The following is a 16,844-nucleotide window of genomic DNA, read 5'->3' as shown; positions in this document are numbered from 1 at the left end:
AAAAATTGCAATTGATCACTCATGTCTCTGTGTGAAATAGGAAAAAACACATGTAGTTGGAGACTGACTAAACACTAGAAAATGTATACATGGAGACAATCTTTTATTGACAGGGAGATGAACTAGTTGATCTACGTGTTTTTCATATTTAACTTTTCATTTTATTACTTTTGTCAACACAGAAATATCATTTTATTGTCTTTAATACATAATACTACATTAATTTGACTTTTGTATTTATTTGTGTATCATTTAGTAACTATATTTTGGACACACTGCAAGGCTTGTACATTACTTGCTAATTAAGAATGTAGTGGCAACCCATAAATTCCACCCTTTTGTCATTTAAATAGCATTGTAGTGTCTTTTTGTATTGTGTTACATATAATGTAATATAACAGTTAAGACTTTATTTTAGCCAAATTTTGATACAGCTAGAATCAGGGGGTTTTTTTGTTTGTTTGTTTGTTTTTTAACTCTACAGAGGGGTACCACATGACTCCCATCTTGAAGTTTTTTGTGAGAAAGATGGCTGCCCAGTCCTGGACCTCCTGTCACCCCATATATTAATTTAATTATTACTTTTCTAGCAAATTTGACAGCGTTTCTGTCATAAAAGTCTAAATTCCCTGGATAAACTTGAAACTGTTGAACATGGATTCCAGTGGAAGAAATGAGAGGCAACCAAAGACCTAAGCCTGAATCATCTAAGGAGCTGGAGGGAGAAAGGTTCTGTTGTGGCCTATCTCAGGATATCATGGCACTGAAGAAATTCTTCAGGACCAAGTGGATTCAATCTCTCAAGATATTTGCGGCCTCTCTCAAGAAGTATGTGATGTAAAATTGAGACTGGGTTACTTGGAAAATGAGCCACAAACGGCTGCCATTGAAATGAGTAAAATTAAAGAAGTAACTGCCTCTTTAAAACTTAGACTAAACAAATTGGAAGAAAAACAGGATTACCCGGAAAACAGATCTCAAAGAAACAACCTTAACATCTTGGGTATTGCTGCAGGTCTAGAGGATAAGATTATTATCAGCTTTCTCCAGAAGCTGCTACCTGACGCATTTAAATTGGACTCCTTATTCCCCCCCCACCCCCCAATATATTGAAAGATCTCATTGAATTCCTGATGCTAGAAAGTTGGAATCTGACAAGCCCTGTCATGGTATAATTCCCCACCCTGAACCTTAGCATCCAAGAGATGGAGTACCAGCATGAATTCCTCTAAGCTCGATTACCAGCTTAGGACCTGTAGCGCTGCCACCAACCAGGAATTCCAGTGCCTGGTACCTCGGTTCCCACAAAACTGCCCAGAACCCAAGACCCAGAACTCTGTATCTTACACAAGGAAGAAACCCTTCCTCACCGTTGCCTCTCCCACTTCCTCTCCTGGGTTACCCTGGAAGATCCGTAATTCAAACTCCTTGAATCCTTAAACAGAGAGAAATTCACCTCCCTCCTCCTCTCTCCCCCTCCAGACTCTCCCTGAGAGAGAAGTAATCGTAACACAGAGAATTAATCTTCTCTCGCCCCTTTCCTCTCTCTCCCCACCAATTCCCTGGTGGATCCAGACGCCAGTCCCTGGGGTCTCACCAGAATAAAAAAAAACAATTAGTTCTTAAACAAGAAAGCTTTTAATTAAGAAGAGAAAAACCAGTAAAATTATCTTTGTAAATTTAAAATGGATTAGGTACAGGGTTTCCAGCTATAGACACTGAGATACCTCCCAGCCTAATATGCAGTACAAATTAAAAATCGCTTATTCAGCAAAAATACAATTTTGAACTCCTTCCAGCCAAATGCACATTTGCAAATAAAGAAAACAAACATAAGCCTAACTCGCCTTATCTTCGTAGTACTTACTATTCTGAACTTATAAGAGCCTGTATTGGAGAGATTGGAGAGAAACCTGGTTGCACGTCTGGTCCCTCTCAGAACCCGGAGAGAACAACCACCAAATTCTAACAGCACACACAGAAACTTCCCTCCCACAAGATTTGAAAGTATCCTGTCCCCTGATTGGTCCTCTGGTCAGATGACAGCCAGGCTTACCGAACTTGTTAACCCTTTACAGTTAAAAGAGATATAAAGTACTTCTGTTCTATTAACTCCTACTATCTGTTTATGACAAGCCCAGACTTATCTTCAAGTTGCTGAATTTCAATGATAAAGTAATGTTAATGAATGCTGCCAGAAAAGCTGAAACCCTTATGTACAAAGGGCACATTTCTTTGTCCTTACTCTTCAGCTGAGCTTAACAAAAAGAGGACTTCATTCAGTGACATAAAGCAAATCCTAGGGGACCAATGTCATATGGGAGTTGATGTGTATCTACTTTCACTATGGATTTAGCAAACTTTTACAAATTTTGCAGGAGGTTTTGCAAAATCTTGTAGATGCTTAACATTACAGCCAGATTTTACCGACAATAACATAATGGTTCACCATAAAGAGCGTACTTCCACATGCTGAAAAGTCAGTTTTTCTTATGCATCCTTGTAGATATGCTATAATAATAATCACCTATATAATCTAGCAGTTAGGCTGAACTCTTCAGTTTACCTACTTTAGAGCTGAGTATAAACAACACTGCAATGCATGGAGTAACAGTTTAACACTAAGCTGGGGAATATAGCACTATGTACTCAGGGAAGTATTACCAACCCCGGTCATCACAACTTGCACTGCTAGACAGTCTCTTCACTAGTTCTTCCTCTGATAGGTCATGTTATCTTAAACACAAGTCCTTTGAAGCAGTCAATATTCCTGACATATAAAGTACTTCATAACCTAAACCATAAATAACACTAGTTACTCGGTTTGTGCAGGGTATTTACATATGATGAATATGAATATTGTATTTTTTCTTATTCAGATTAGTTGTACTGATCTAATATTTCTTTGACCAAATCAGTTAAAAATTTATATGTGGTGAATCTATGTATGTATATGCATATATATATTATGCATGTTCTTAGAAAATGTGTTTGCATTTAGTGATGTTTAGAATATTATTAAATAGTATGGGAGGGGAGGAGAGAATGAAACAGATGCCATCAGGGATCTGAACGTGCCCACACTGGCTTATTTTAAGTGTCTTCCCCTGCCCCCGTTACAAATATACTTTGGAATACAACTATATTTATTCTTTGGATATTTAGCTATAGATCTTTTTGCATACCTGACACCTTAGAGGCCAAATTGAAGGCATAAATTCATTGAAAACCAACCAGTATCTAACGTTTATAGATACACACCATATTTTAGAGATGTGGTTTAACAATATTAACTAGAAATATATATCTTTACAATAAATATATATATAATCTCTTTTAAAACTTGCCATGAATTTTCTTAGTGTATGATTGCAGAACATGAGGGAATTCAATAAACCTTCCAAAATAATTAAAAATCTTGACACCTCAGATTTTAAAATAAATGCCAAGTAGCTTTATTGTAGGAAATTAATCTAGCAGAAATAGATGCCAACAGAATCAAGAAAGTGTAGCATATCATTCATCATTGAATTCTAAGAGCAGAAACACATTCATCTTAATTTATACAGTGTTGGTCTGATCGTGAGGGAAGATAATCATTCCTGAAGGATGATGCTTGTTTTGACTCAAAAAGGTTAATTCTAGGAAGCCATTACAATCCAAGTGGAGGCCATTCTAAATTTTTCAAAGACATTGCCAATATAATATAAAATATTTTCATATACTAACCGGAGGTGATTGAAATACTACCCTAGAAAGACATCTGGATAAATCCAGTTGCATAAGACCCAACTTGAAAACACAATTCATTATTAATGAATGAATTTTATTTAAAAGATATGTGGAGACTGAGACACCCCAAGGAGCATGGTTATACCTATTTCTCTATAGTATATTTGTCTTACTCCCAGAATTGACTTTCTTTTTCTATCTGATTCTAGCATGCCTAGAAGTAGCTATTGATATGCTAATTTTGTATCATATACCAATTATACTCACCGTAGGTGCTGGTTACACTTCATTGAAGTGGGAAGTTGAACTAAAAGATACAAAAAATTGTTGCATAGTTGATTCACTCAACTCTAACTTCATATGAGAATATAAGGATTCAATTGCCTGAGATATCGTCTTTTGAGAAGCTCTGAAAGCTACTGCAGGGGGTGGATGCTAAAGTATACTTCCCAAAAGAAAAAGACTCTAGTTACTAGGCTCTGGCCAAGGAAGTAGATGATTTGGAGAGAATGCACAAGACAGACCCAAATAGTGAAACTCCTCTATGTTCCCTAATCAGCTCCAAACATAGACCTAATAAATGCTTATTCAGCCAAATTGAATTTACACTTGTCAAGGCCAAACAAAGATATTATGAATGGGGAAGATACAGAAGGTAAACTACTTGCCAGAAGACTTAAGATGGAACTATCCAGTAACAATATTTCTTCTGTATTACAAGGAGATGGGAGTGTTATCTTTGAACTAATATAAATAATCACTTAAAGCAATTCTGTCAAGCTTTCATATAAATCAAACAGCCAGTTTGACCCTAACAAATTTGATCATTTTATTGAAGGCTTGCCTTTTAATACCATAACTTCAGAACAAATGTTGTTTATTGACAAAGATTTCTCGACGCAAGAGAGTGAACATGCTATGAAAAATGAATTCTGGAAAGGCTCCTGGAATGGATGACATTCTGGAAGATTTCTACAAAACACTTTGTAATCAGTTATCGTCTATTCTTTCAAAGGTCTTCACTGGAACAGTCCAAAAAGAAGCCATGTCTCGTGAAATGACAACTGCTTTATTTATTTTAATACTGAAGAAGAGAAAAGACAGTTGCAATTGTCAGCTTCTGCCCATATCTCTGTTGAATACAAATAGCAAAAATTTTTACAATTATTTTGCAACATAACACCATCATCCCATCAGGCTGGTTTCATTAAAGGAAGATTGACTGATAGTAAGAAAAATTACTGGATCCAGCAAGCTCATATGTCAGAAATTTCCTCTATAGCTTTCTCTAGATGCTGAGAAAGTCTTTGACAGGGTTGAATGGACTTATCCAATGGCAGCTCCTTTTTTAAAAAATAATAATAATAATAATTTGGTCCAATATTCCTGAACTGGATGAGTGTATTATACACCTCTCCCTTGTTTCACTGTCAACTAATGGATTTTTTCCTCCACGATTTCAACTAGAAAATAGGACAACAGAGTTGTCCCCTGTCATCTCTTTTTTTTAATCTCTCTCGAAGCAATGCTGTGTATGTTATCAGTTTTCAGCCATTGAAGGTGTGAACCGGGAAGAACAAAATCAGTTTATATGCTTATGATATTTTTGTACTTTTGAAGAATCCATCCTCATCTGTGCCATAATTGATATAGTTGACATTTTTGGAGAGATCTCTGATTTTCTCATTAATTGGAATGAATCACAAACAATGGGTGTATCCAAAAGATTAGACCCATCTCAATTTTATTATTCTCAATTTCAAATATACAAGGAAATCACTCACTTAAGTATTAAAATTTGTCTTAATCTTCTGAAAATTGATTAAGTATGCACTACATATTTAAACAAACTTCCAAGGTTGTAACGAGATGGTGTCTTGTCCTGTCATCTTTACTGCAGAGAATAGAAATAGCCAAAATAAATGTTTTCCCAGGATTGACTTATGATTAGCCTCTTGCCTTTCAAAATCTTTCCCATGTCCTTTGTTCAAGTAAAAATAGGTGTATTATGCAGTGTATATCAGATAAAAAATTGCCTTGTGGGTGTCACAAGACCATGAAATACTAGGCAACTGGAGGTATGGGATAGCCAGATTTGCATTTATATTATACAGTATTCCAAATGCGTTCTATTTTAACGTGGTTCACATCCAGTGGTGGCTCTGTATATGTATCGGCTTGGTTTGAGATTAAAAAAAGACTCCAAATGGCATAAACTAAGCTTATCTGTACCCTTAAGGAAAAATCCAATCTTTGCTTCTACGTGGAGTATACTGCAATACGTTACAGCATCCAGTCTTACTTATTTTCTGTATCACTCTAGGATAAACTCGCACCTCAGGATGAGGGCCAACTCCATAATTAAGATCATTTGGATAGAAAAAGGATTAACAAAAATTAAAGATGATCAGCTGATTTTCTGTTACATGTGTGACAAATACTAGCCACTGCTGTCTCTCAGTTCCTTCTTTCAGTGGCTATGCTCAAGGTTTTATACACTAATAGGGAACAATTGGTGTGTTTTAACTCTCTCCTCTAGGTGAACATGTTAAGAAATAAGGAAACAAGTCACTGTGTAAGAATAACTTATAGATGGCTTAATGTTTTGCCATCTATAAGTTTTGCAGTATTCTCTCAGTCTCGAAGAAAATTGGAAAAAGAACTTAGCCTTACTATCTTGACTGAAATCTGAAAAGATATCTGGCTTAATGTGAAAGATACTTCAAGTCCCTGCTATTTTTCCAGAGCAGATATTAAACAGGTGCTACTGGACTCCAGATTCTTTAAGGTTAGATTATCAATGCTGAGTGAGTGTTGGAGACCATGCCAACCTTTTGTATATCCTCTAAACCTCTCAAACACCTTGCAGCTTATTATGTACAATGTTCCAAAAACATTGTCACTATTTTCCCTTCTCCTAGCTTGTGTGTTTTAGGGGTGCCGAATGAGTTGGAATTATTGGTTAACATTAAGAAATGGTTTGTAGTAACTATTCTAGTGGCCAGAAGAAGTTACTTTTAGAAAATCTGCAATTGGCTGAATGAACTCTTCCACTCATGACTCATAGAAACATTTGGAAAATATGATGTCTAGTCACACATGAAATTATTGCACACCTTTGAAGTTTAGTACATGTTAGATCCTGATATTCATAGACTGTGTTCTGACTTATTTATCTGTTTAGTCACTGTATGACCTTTATGAGTTCAGAATTTTTGTTTGTTTTGTTTTGGGGTTTAATTGTTTTATTTGTTTGTTTGTTTGTTTTTACAGGTTTAGCAAATTATGAACATTGAACTTTAAATGCTTGTTCCTCTTTTCTGTGTGCTTTTTGGTTTCATTATATTGCTTTCTTTATATAAAAACAATAAAAATAAAGTTTTAAAAATAAAAAAAAATCAAGACTAATTGAGTGTAGCAGTTTTTGCTGCTTGATAGCCTGTTTCAAATAGTTATATTTAAAGGTATTTTTCATTCTGGATAACTTTCTAACTTTCAAGACAGTGACTTTTTCTACTAGCTTTAAAGTGAAGTTCAAGTTTCTAATAGCTTGTGAAAATAAATATTTTCCTTTTGTATTTGTAGCGAGGTCTACTTGAGGTTCTTTATGATATATTTCGCCTTCCCCTCCCTGTCGTGACAGAAGAATTCATAGAAGCCCTTCTCAGTGTAGGTACGTATTAAGAATCAGTGCACAGTACAAGTCATCCTACTTATTTAATTCTTCTAAAATTTGAGTCCTTTGGGGTTTTCCCTGCCACAGTAAGTCATGTCAATATTGACTATTTCATCAATCTGTTTTTTAAAAATACTTGTTTAAAATTGGCTTGTTTTCAGCTGTTGATTACTTTCAAGTGTATCTCCATTGTTCTGGCTTTTGTTGATTTTATTACTACAGCTGTAAAAGTAGTACAGGAGATGTACTGGGGGCAATTAATCTTAAAAGACACCAGGTAAATGTATCACTGTAAGTTAATAGGATACTTTGACTGTAGAGAAGGAGTTATCAAAAGTTAGGTCAGAGTCACAAATCTATAGTTGATATCTATTATTGGGAGGGTGGGGAATGTTGTAGGACTGCATAAGAGAATTCATCTTTAATAATGTGAATTCTTGCTGCTATCAGTGGTACTTTTCACTTCTTAAACATTTTGAAGGTTTTTGTTGAAGATTGCCATTTTAGGTCTGTATTTGTGACCAGAGAGACTGAGTGTTCTTCTGGTTTTGAATGTTATGATGTCTATGGTCAGAATTGTGTCCATTTATCCTTTGCCAGAGACTGTTTGGTTTGGCCTGTAATTATCGGAACTCTCATCGTACGCAGATTTCTATAATCCCCTTGAGGTGAATGTTTTGAGGCTGCAGTGTCAATGTCCTTTCACTGATGGTGCCGTTTTGTGTCAGGCGAAGCCACCTACAGAAAATTAACAGAGAAATCTTATATGACAGGAGATGAAACTATTGATACGGTTTTCATATAACTTTCATTTAATACTGTCAACACAGAATATCATTTTATATGTCGTTAATACACATAAACTACATTAATTTAGAACTTTGTATGTATAAGTTGTGTAGTCATTAGTAACTTATGAACAACACTAGGACAAGAAGCTGAGTACATTACTTCAATTAGAATGTAATGGCAACCAAAATTCCACCGCTTGTCATTTAAATGCATTTGTAGTGTCTTTTGTTTGTTGTTACATGATAATGCTAATATAACAGTTAGACTATTTAGGCCAAATTATGATTACAGCTAGAATGGGTTTTTTGTTTGTTTGTTTGTTTATTTAACTCTACAGAGGGGTACACATGGACCCCATCTATGAAGTTTTTTGTGAGAAAGATGGCTGCCCTCCTGGACTCCTGTACCACGCTATAATATTAATTTATACTTTCTACAAATATTGACAGCGTTTCGTCAAAAGTAAAGTAAATTCTAGATAAACTGAAACTGTGTGACATGGATGACCAGTGGAAGAAATGAGAGCACAAGACCTACGCCTGAAATCTAAGGACTGGGAGGGAGAAAGGTTCTGTTGTGGCCTACACGGATATCATGGCCAAAAGTCTTCAGGACAAGTGATCAATCTCTCAAGAGATATATTGCGCAGGCTCTTCAGAAGATTGATGTAGAAATTGAGATGGGTACTGGGAATGAGCCACAAGACGGCTGCCATTGAAATGAGTAAAATTAGACAGGTAACTGCCTCTTAAACTAGACTACAACAAATTGAAGAAACAGGATTACCGGAAACGATTCAAAGAAAACACCGTTAACATCTGGAGTGATTGCTGCAGGTCTCAGAGGAATAAAAGGTTAATATATCAGCGCCTTTTTTCCCCAGAAAGACTACCCCCTGAAACGCGATTTAAAGTTGGACTCCTCTATTCACCCCCACCCACCAATATATGAAAGATACTCATTGAATCCATGATGCTAGAAGTATTGGAATCTGACAAGCCCGTCATGATATAATTCCCACCCTGAACTTAGCATCCGAAGGATGAAGTACCGACACTGAATTCCTCTAAGCCGTACCAAGTTGAGCCTGTAAGCGCTGCCCAACCAGGAATTCCAGTCTGACCCTGGTTACCCTGCCCAATGCCGGACCAGGCCCAAAACTCTGGATCTTAACAAGGAAGAGAAAACCCCTTCCTCACCATGCCTCTCAAGGCTTCGCCTCTCCGGGTTACCTGCGAAGATACTGTGATTCAAAACGTCCTATGAATCCCTTAAACAGCGAGGAAATTCACTCCCTCCCTCCTTCTCCGATCACCCCCCAGACTCTCCGTTGAGATGGAAGAGATGTAACGAGACAAGAGAATTAGTCTTCCTTGCCCCTTTCTCTCTTCCTCCCACCAATCTGGTGGATAAGACCAGTCCCTTGGGTCCCACCAGAAAAAAAAAAACATTAGGTCTTAAACAAAAAGCTATTAATTAAAGAGAGAGACAGTAAAATATCTTTTGTAATTTAAAGATGGATAGGTACAGGGTTATCGCAGCTATAAGACACTGAGAGATACCTCCAGCCTAATAATCAAGTACAAATCGAAAACCTTTCAGCAAACAATTTTGAACTCTTCCAGCCAAAGTACATTTTCGCAAATTAAAGAAACAAACATAAGCCTAACTCGCCTTATCTTCGTAGTAACTTACTATTACCTGAACTTAAGAGGCGCTGTATTGGAGAGATAATGGAGAGAAACCTGGGTGCACGTCGGCCTCTAGCACCGGAGAGAACAACCACACACAATTCTAACAAGCAGACACAAACTTCCTATCCCACAAGATTGAAAGTATCAACTGTCCCCTGATTAGGTCCGTCTGGTCAGATGACAGCCAGGACTTACCGAACTTGTATTAACCCTTTACAGTATGTAAAAGAGCTATATAAAGATACTTTGTATCTATGAATCTCGCTACATCTGTGTTATGACAGCCAGACTCATCTTCAGTTGCTGGAAATTTCAATGAAAATAATGTAATGAATGCGCCAGAAGAAAGCGACAACCCTTAATGGTACACGAAGGGCACATTCATTATGTCTTACTCTCAGCTGAGCTAAAAAAAAGAGGACTCATTCAGTGACATAGCCAATCTAGGGACCAATGCATATGGGATTGATGTGTATCTGAATAGATAGGATACAACTATTACAATATTTAGCAGGAGGTTTGGCAATCCTTGTAGATGCTTAACATTACAGCCAGATTTTACCGACAAAACAGTAAATAGAGTCACCATAAAGAGCTACTCACATGGCTGAGAAAGTCAGTTTTTCTTAAGCATCTTGATAGATAATGCTAGATAATAATAATACTATATAATCTAGCAGTTAGCTGAACTCTTCAGCTTTACTATTCTTAAGAGCTGAGTATAAACAACTGACAATGCATGGCAGAGAACAGTTTAAACACTAAGCTGGGAGAATGAAGCGCTATGTACTCAGGCAGGAAGTTATACCAACCCGGCAGGTCACACAATTGCACGCTAGACAGTCCTTCACGAGTATTTCCCTATAGGCTCAATGTAATCTTAACACAAGTCCTTTTGAAGCAAGTCAAATAATTCCGATGACAATACAAAGTATTCATAACCGAAACCAATACATACCACTAATTGACCTGGTTTGTGGCGAGGTATTGATAAACATATGATAAATAATGATATTGTATTTTTTCTTATATTTATGGATACTGAAGCTATATTTCTAGTGACCAATCAGTTAAAATTATATGTAGTGTGAAATCATGATATGTATATGCATATATATATTATCATGTTCTTAGAAAAGTGTTATGCATTGTGTGTTTAGATATTTTAACTACGTGATAGAGTGGAGGAGAGAATGAAACAGATGCCATCAGGTATACTGAACGATGCCCACAACTGGAAGCTTATTTTGAGTGTCTTCCCCTGCCCCCGTTACAAAATATACTTTGGAATACAACTATATTTACATTCTTTGAGATATTTACTATAGATCATTGTTAACTACTGAACATAATCAGAAAAGATACGTTGAACGAGCCATATTAGAGGCATGATAAATCATTGCTAACCAGATTAGTTAAGATAACAACTATTGATTTGGAAAAATCGATTACATAGAATATATATTTTTAAAATAAATAAGCTTTTAAACTTGCCAGAATTTCTTAGTGTAGTTGATGAGAAACAGCATGAGGAATTCATATAACCTTACCAAAAAATCTAAAAATCTTGAACAACTCAGTTTAAATAAATGCCAAGTGCTTTATTGATAGGAAATTAATCTGCGAGAAATAGAGTGCCAGAACAATCAGAAGCTGCTAGCATTCATCATAGATTGAAATTCAGAGAGCAGAAAGACACATCATCTTAGTTGTAACAGTGTGGGCTGATGTGAGGGGCAAAGATAATCATTCTGAAGGATGAGCTTGTGATGACCAAAAACGTTAATATATGGAAGCCATTACAATCCAAGTGGAGGCCATCTAAATTTTTCAAAGCATTGCAAATAAATAAAAATATTTTATATATAGCGGAGGGTGATTGAAATACTACCAGCTAGAAAGAACATTGGAATAATCCAGTATGATAAGACCGACCAACTTGAAAATCATTCTTATGTAATGATGAATTTTATTAAAAGAGTATGTGAGAGGACGAGACCCCAAGGAGAGCATTGTAACTATTATCTCTATAGTAAAATTATTTGTTACTGCCCAGAAATTCACTTTCTTTTTCTATTGATCTAGATGCTAGAAGTAAGCTAAATTAATGCTAATTTGTATCCAAATAACCAATTATACCACCAGTAGTTGGTTACACTATTGAAGTGGGAAGTTGAACTAAATAGATACAAAAAAAATTGTTGCAATAGTTGATTCCATCTGCCAACTCTAACTTATAGAAGAAATTAAGGATTCATTGCCTGAGATTATCGTCTTTTTGAAGCTAGACTCGGAAAGCTACTGCAGAGGGGGTGGAATGCACAAGTTAGCTATCCCAAAAGAAAAAGACTTCTAGATACTAGGGCTCTGGCCAGGAAGTAGAATGATTTGGAGAGAATGCAAAGACAGACCAAATAGTGAAAACGTCCTCTATGTTCCCTAATCACTCCAAAATAGAACGACTAGTAAATGGCTTATTCGCCAATTGAATTAACATTGTCAAGGCCAAAACAAAGATATTATGGAATGGGAATACAGAAGGTAAGAACTAATGCAGAAGACTAGAGCAATGGAACTATCGCAGTACATATTTCTTCTAGATACAAAGGAGAATGGGAAGTGTTACTTTAGAACTAATATAAATAATCACTTAGACGATTCTGTCAGCGTTCTATAATCAAAAAGGCCAGTTTGATACCCTACACATATTGATCATATTTATTGAAGTCTTGCCTTTTATAATACATAATGTCGAACAAATGTTGTTTATTGACAAGATTTCTGCGAGCAAGAGAGTGACAGTGATATAAATGAATCGGAAAGGCTCCTGGATGATGACATTCTGTGGAAGTATTTCTACAAAACACTTTGTAAATCAGTTATCGTCTATTCTTGTCAAGGTCTTCAGCTGGACCGTCCAAAAGAAGCCATGTCCTACGGAAAATGACACTGCTATTATTTAATTACTGAAGAAGGAAGACAGTTTGCATTGTCAGCTTTGCCCATATCTACTGTTGAATACAATAAAGCATAAAATTTTTACAATTATTTTGCACACATAACACCAACATCCCATCAGAATGGTAATTATTAAAAGGAAGATGGACTGTGGAAAAAACATTCTGGATCCAGCAGCTGAGTATGTCAGAAAATGTCCTCTATACGTCTTCTCAAGCTGAGAAAGTCTGTGAAGAGTTTGAAAAGTTGGACTTATCCAATGAGCGAGTCCTTTTTTAAAAAATAATAATAATAATAATTTGGTCCAATATTCCGAACTGGATGAGTAGTATTATGAACACTCTCCTATGTTTCACTGCACTATGGATTTTTCCTCACGATTTCAACTAGAAATTAGGACAACAGAGGTTGTCCCCTGTCATCTCTTTTTTTTATAGCTCTTCTCGAAGCAATGCGTGTATGTTATCAAGTTTTCAGCAATTAGAAGGTGTGACAAGCGGAAAACACAAAATTAGTTTAATGCTATGAGTATTATTGTACTTTGAAGAATCCATGCCTCATCTGGTGCCATTTTAATTGTTAGTTGACATTTTTGGAGAGATCTCTGATTTCTCATTAATTGAAATAATCACAAACAATGGGTGATAAAAAGATTAGACCCATTCGAATTTATTATTCCAATTTCAAACAACAAAGGAATCACGCACTTAAAGTATAAAATTTGTCTTAATCTTCGGAAAAAGATTAAGTATCAACTACATTATTTAAACAACTTCGAAGGTCTATGTACGGAATGGTGTTGTCCTGTCATCTTACTCAGAGATAGAAATAGCCAAATAAATGTTTCCCAAGGATTGATTATGATTAGCGACTTGCCGTTTCAAATCTTTCCATGTCTTTTAAGTAAAAATGGTGTATTATGCAGTGTAATCAGATTAAAAAATGGCCTTGTGGGGTGTCACACAGACATGAAATACTAGCAACTGGAGGTAATGGGATCAACCAGAGTTTGCATTATATTAACAGCTCACAATGCGTCGTTTATTGAACGTGGTTCAATCCGTGGTGGCTCTTATATGTATAGCGGCTGGTTTGAGATTAAAAAAAGACCCAAATTGGCGATAAACTAAGCTTACTTGGGTACCCTAACGGAAAAATCTCAAATTCTTTGCTTATCTACGTGGAGTATACGTGCAATACTTACGCATCCAGTCTTACTTATTTTCATGGTCATCAACTAGGATATAACATCCGCACCTCAGGAGAGGCCAACTCAATAAAGTATAGATCAGGTTTGATAGAACAAAGGATAACAAAAACTTAAAGATGATCAGTCTGATTTTCTGTTAATGTGTAGACAAATATAGACACTGCTGCCTCTCAGTAAGGATCTTCTGTCAGTGAACTGATGCTTCAGGTTTTATAACTAATAGGAACAATTGGTTTATTAACTCTCTCCTCTCGTGGTAAATGTATAGAAGAAAATAAGGGAACAAGTCACGTAAAGTAATTATAGAGTGCTTAATGTTCTGCATCTATATAGTTTGCAGTATTCTTCAAGTCTCAGAGAAATGTGAAAAGAACTTAGACCTAACGCTAATCTATTGATGGAATACTTGAAAAAGATATCTGCTATAATGGAAAGATACTTTCAATCCCTGCTATTTTGCCAGGCAGATAGTAAAGAGTTGCTACTGGACTCCAGATCTTAAGGTTAGATATCAATGCTGATGGAGTTTGGAGACCATGCCCACTTTTGTATATCTCTACAAAACCTCACTCAACACCTTGCAGAGCTTTATGATTTACAATGTTCAAAAACATTGTCGACTATTTTCCCTTCTCCTCAAGACTGTGTGTTTTAGGGTGCCAGATGAAGTGGAAATTATTGGTTAAACATTAAGAAATGGTTTGTAGTAACGATTATTCAGTGGCCAGAAGAAGTTACTTTAGAAAATCTGCAATGGCCTGAATGAAACTCTTCACTCATGACTCATAGAACATTTGGAAAAATATGATGTCTAGTCACACATGAAATTATTGCAACCTTTGAGTTTAGTAACATGGTTAGATCGATATTCATAGACTGTAGTTCTGACTGATATGCTGTTAGTCCTGTATGACTTATAGAGTCAGAATTTTTGTTTGGTTTGTTTGGGCGTTTAATTGTTTTTTTTGTTGTTTGTTTGTTTTACAAAGTTTGAAATTTGACATGCAACGTTAAATGGCTTGTTCTCTTTTCGTGTGTTTTTGGTTTCATTATATTGCTCATTTATTAAACGAATTAAAAATAGAATTTTAAAATAAAAAAAAATCAAGACTAATTGAGTGAGCAGTTTTTGTGCTTGATTGCCTGTTCTCAAATAGTTTATTTAAGGGGTATTTTCATTTGGTACTTGCTACCTTCAGCACAGTGACTTGTTTCTATCTAGCTGTAAAGTGAAGTTCAACGTTTTATAGCCGGTGAAATATTTTTTCTTTTGTATTATTTGTCGAGTCTTACTTGAGTTCTTTATGATCTAATTTGCTTCCGCCCTTCGTGGACAGAGAATTATAGAAGCCGCTTCTCAGTGTAGTACGTATTAAGAATCAGTGCACAGTACAAGTACATGCGCTTTATTAATTCTCATAATTGAGTCCTATTGGGGTTTACCCTGCACAGTAGTAGTCAGTCAATTATTGACTAATTTCATCAATCTTATATTTAAAAACTAATTGTTTAAAATTGGTCTTGTTTCGCTGTTGATTATCTTTCACAAGTGTACTCCATGTTCTGAGCGTTGTTGCAATTTTATTACTACCTGTAAAAGTAGTAACAGGAGATGTACGGGGCAATTAAGTCTAAAAAGACAACATCATGAAGTAATAGGATACTGTTAGATGGTAACGTTGAGTAGAGAAGAGTATCAAAGTAGGTCAGAGTCACCAAATCTATTGTTGATATTATTATTGGGAGGGTGGGGAATAGTTGTAGGACTGCATAAAGATTCATCTTCTAATAATGTGAATCTTGTCTATCAGTGGTACTTTTCACTTCTTAAAACATATTGCAAATAAGCTAATTAAATTAAGACATGTTTGAAATTCAATTTGGTCAAATTTAAATAATAGGTTGCTGTGTATATGTTTTTATCTAGAAGATCGAAAGGTGGTAAAATATTAACAGCCAACACAAAGAATCTAGATGAGTTAAGTTTTATAAGCTAAGTCATATACTTACAAGTAACATCACCTCAGAAAGGTCATTGCTACAAATGTTATTAAAGGTATTATCACCCATTGACACTTGTGGCGTAGCACTATTGACTATTAAAACAGTGTTTTAAAAGTTATCTTGATTAATTCTAAACATCTGACTTTTAATCAGTTAATTGTGTTTGTTGCAATTTTTCCACACAGCAAATAGATGATTTAAAGTTCCTTTATTTCCAATGCCTTAATACAATATAAAAAACAAAGAATCTTGTGGACTTAGAGACTAACACATTTATTGGGCGTAAGCTTGTGAGGAACTAGACACTTATCGATGCCATGAAGTGAATATACGGCAGAGGGTAAATAAATACGATGGGCATGGGATACACTAACCAAGTGTGAGTACAGTCCTAACGAGACAATTACTTAAACAGCAGGGATACCAAGGAAGGAAAATAACTTTTGAAGATGTATATGAGGTTGCCTATTTCAGACCAGTTGACAGAAAGTGTGAAGTAACATCTGTGTTTTGAAGTTTTGTTGAAGTTGCCACATTTTGGTCGTGATGTTATGACCAGAGAGATTGAAGTGTTCTTCTGGTTTTGATGTTAATGATTCCTGATGTCAGATTGTGTCCATTTATCTTTGCCAGAGACGTCTGGTTTGGCCATGTAATTATCGAAGAACATCTCATCCGTATGCAGATTTCTATAGTCCCCTTGGGGGAATGTGTGAGGCGCAGTTCAATGTCTTCACTGAGTGGTGCTAGTTTCATTGTAGGAGGAAGCACACTCTCT

At 35.8% G+C, this 16,844-nt stretch overlaps 1 protein-coding gene across 1 annotated transcript in view; it reads left to right on the top strand.

Annotated features, from left to right (window-relative positions):
- RICTOR (RPTOR independent companion of MTOR complex 2) overlaps positions 1–16,844 on the top strand; it is a 194,734-nt gene that overhangs the window by 121,495 nt on the left and 56,395 nt on the right. Inside the window, exon 13 of the mRNA XM_075067463.1 lies at positions 7,318–7,405. Within this exon, the coding sequence (XP_074923564.1) occupies positions 7,318–7,405 (88 nt within the window). The remainder of the gene's footprint in view (positions 1–7,317; positions 7,406–16,844) is intronic.

The sequence above is a fragment of the Chelonoidis abingdonii genome, chromosome 6 (assembly GCF_003597395.2).
Source record: "Chelonoidis abingdonii isolate Lonesome George chromosome 6, CheloAbing_2.0, whole genome shotgun sequence".
In the NCBI taxonomy this organism is placed as follows: Eukaryota; Metazoa; Chordata; order Testudines; family Testudinidae; genus Chelonoidis; species Chelonoidis abingdonii.
This window is presented reverse-complemented; position numbering and strand designations above follow the sequence as displayed.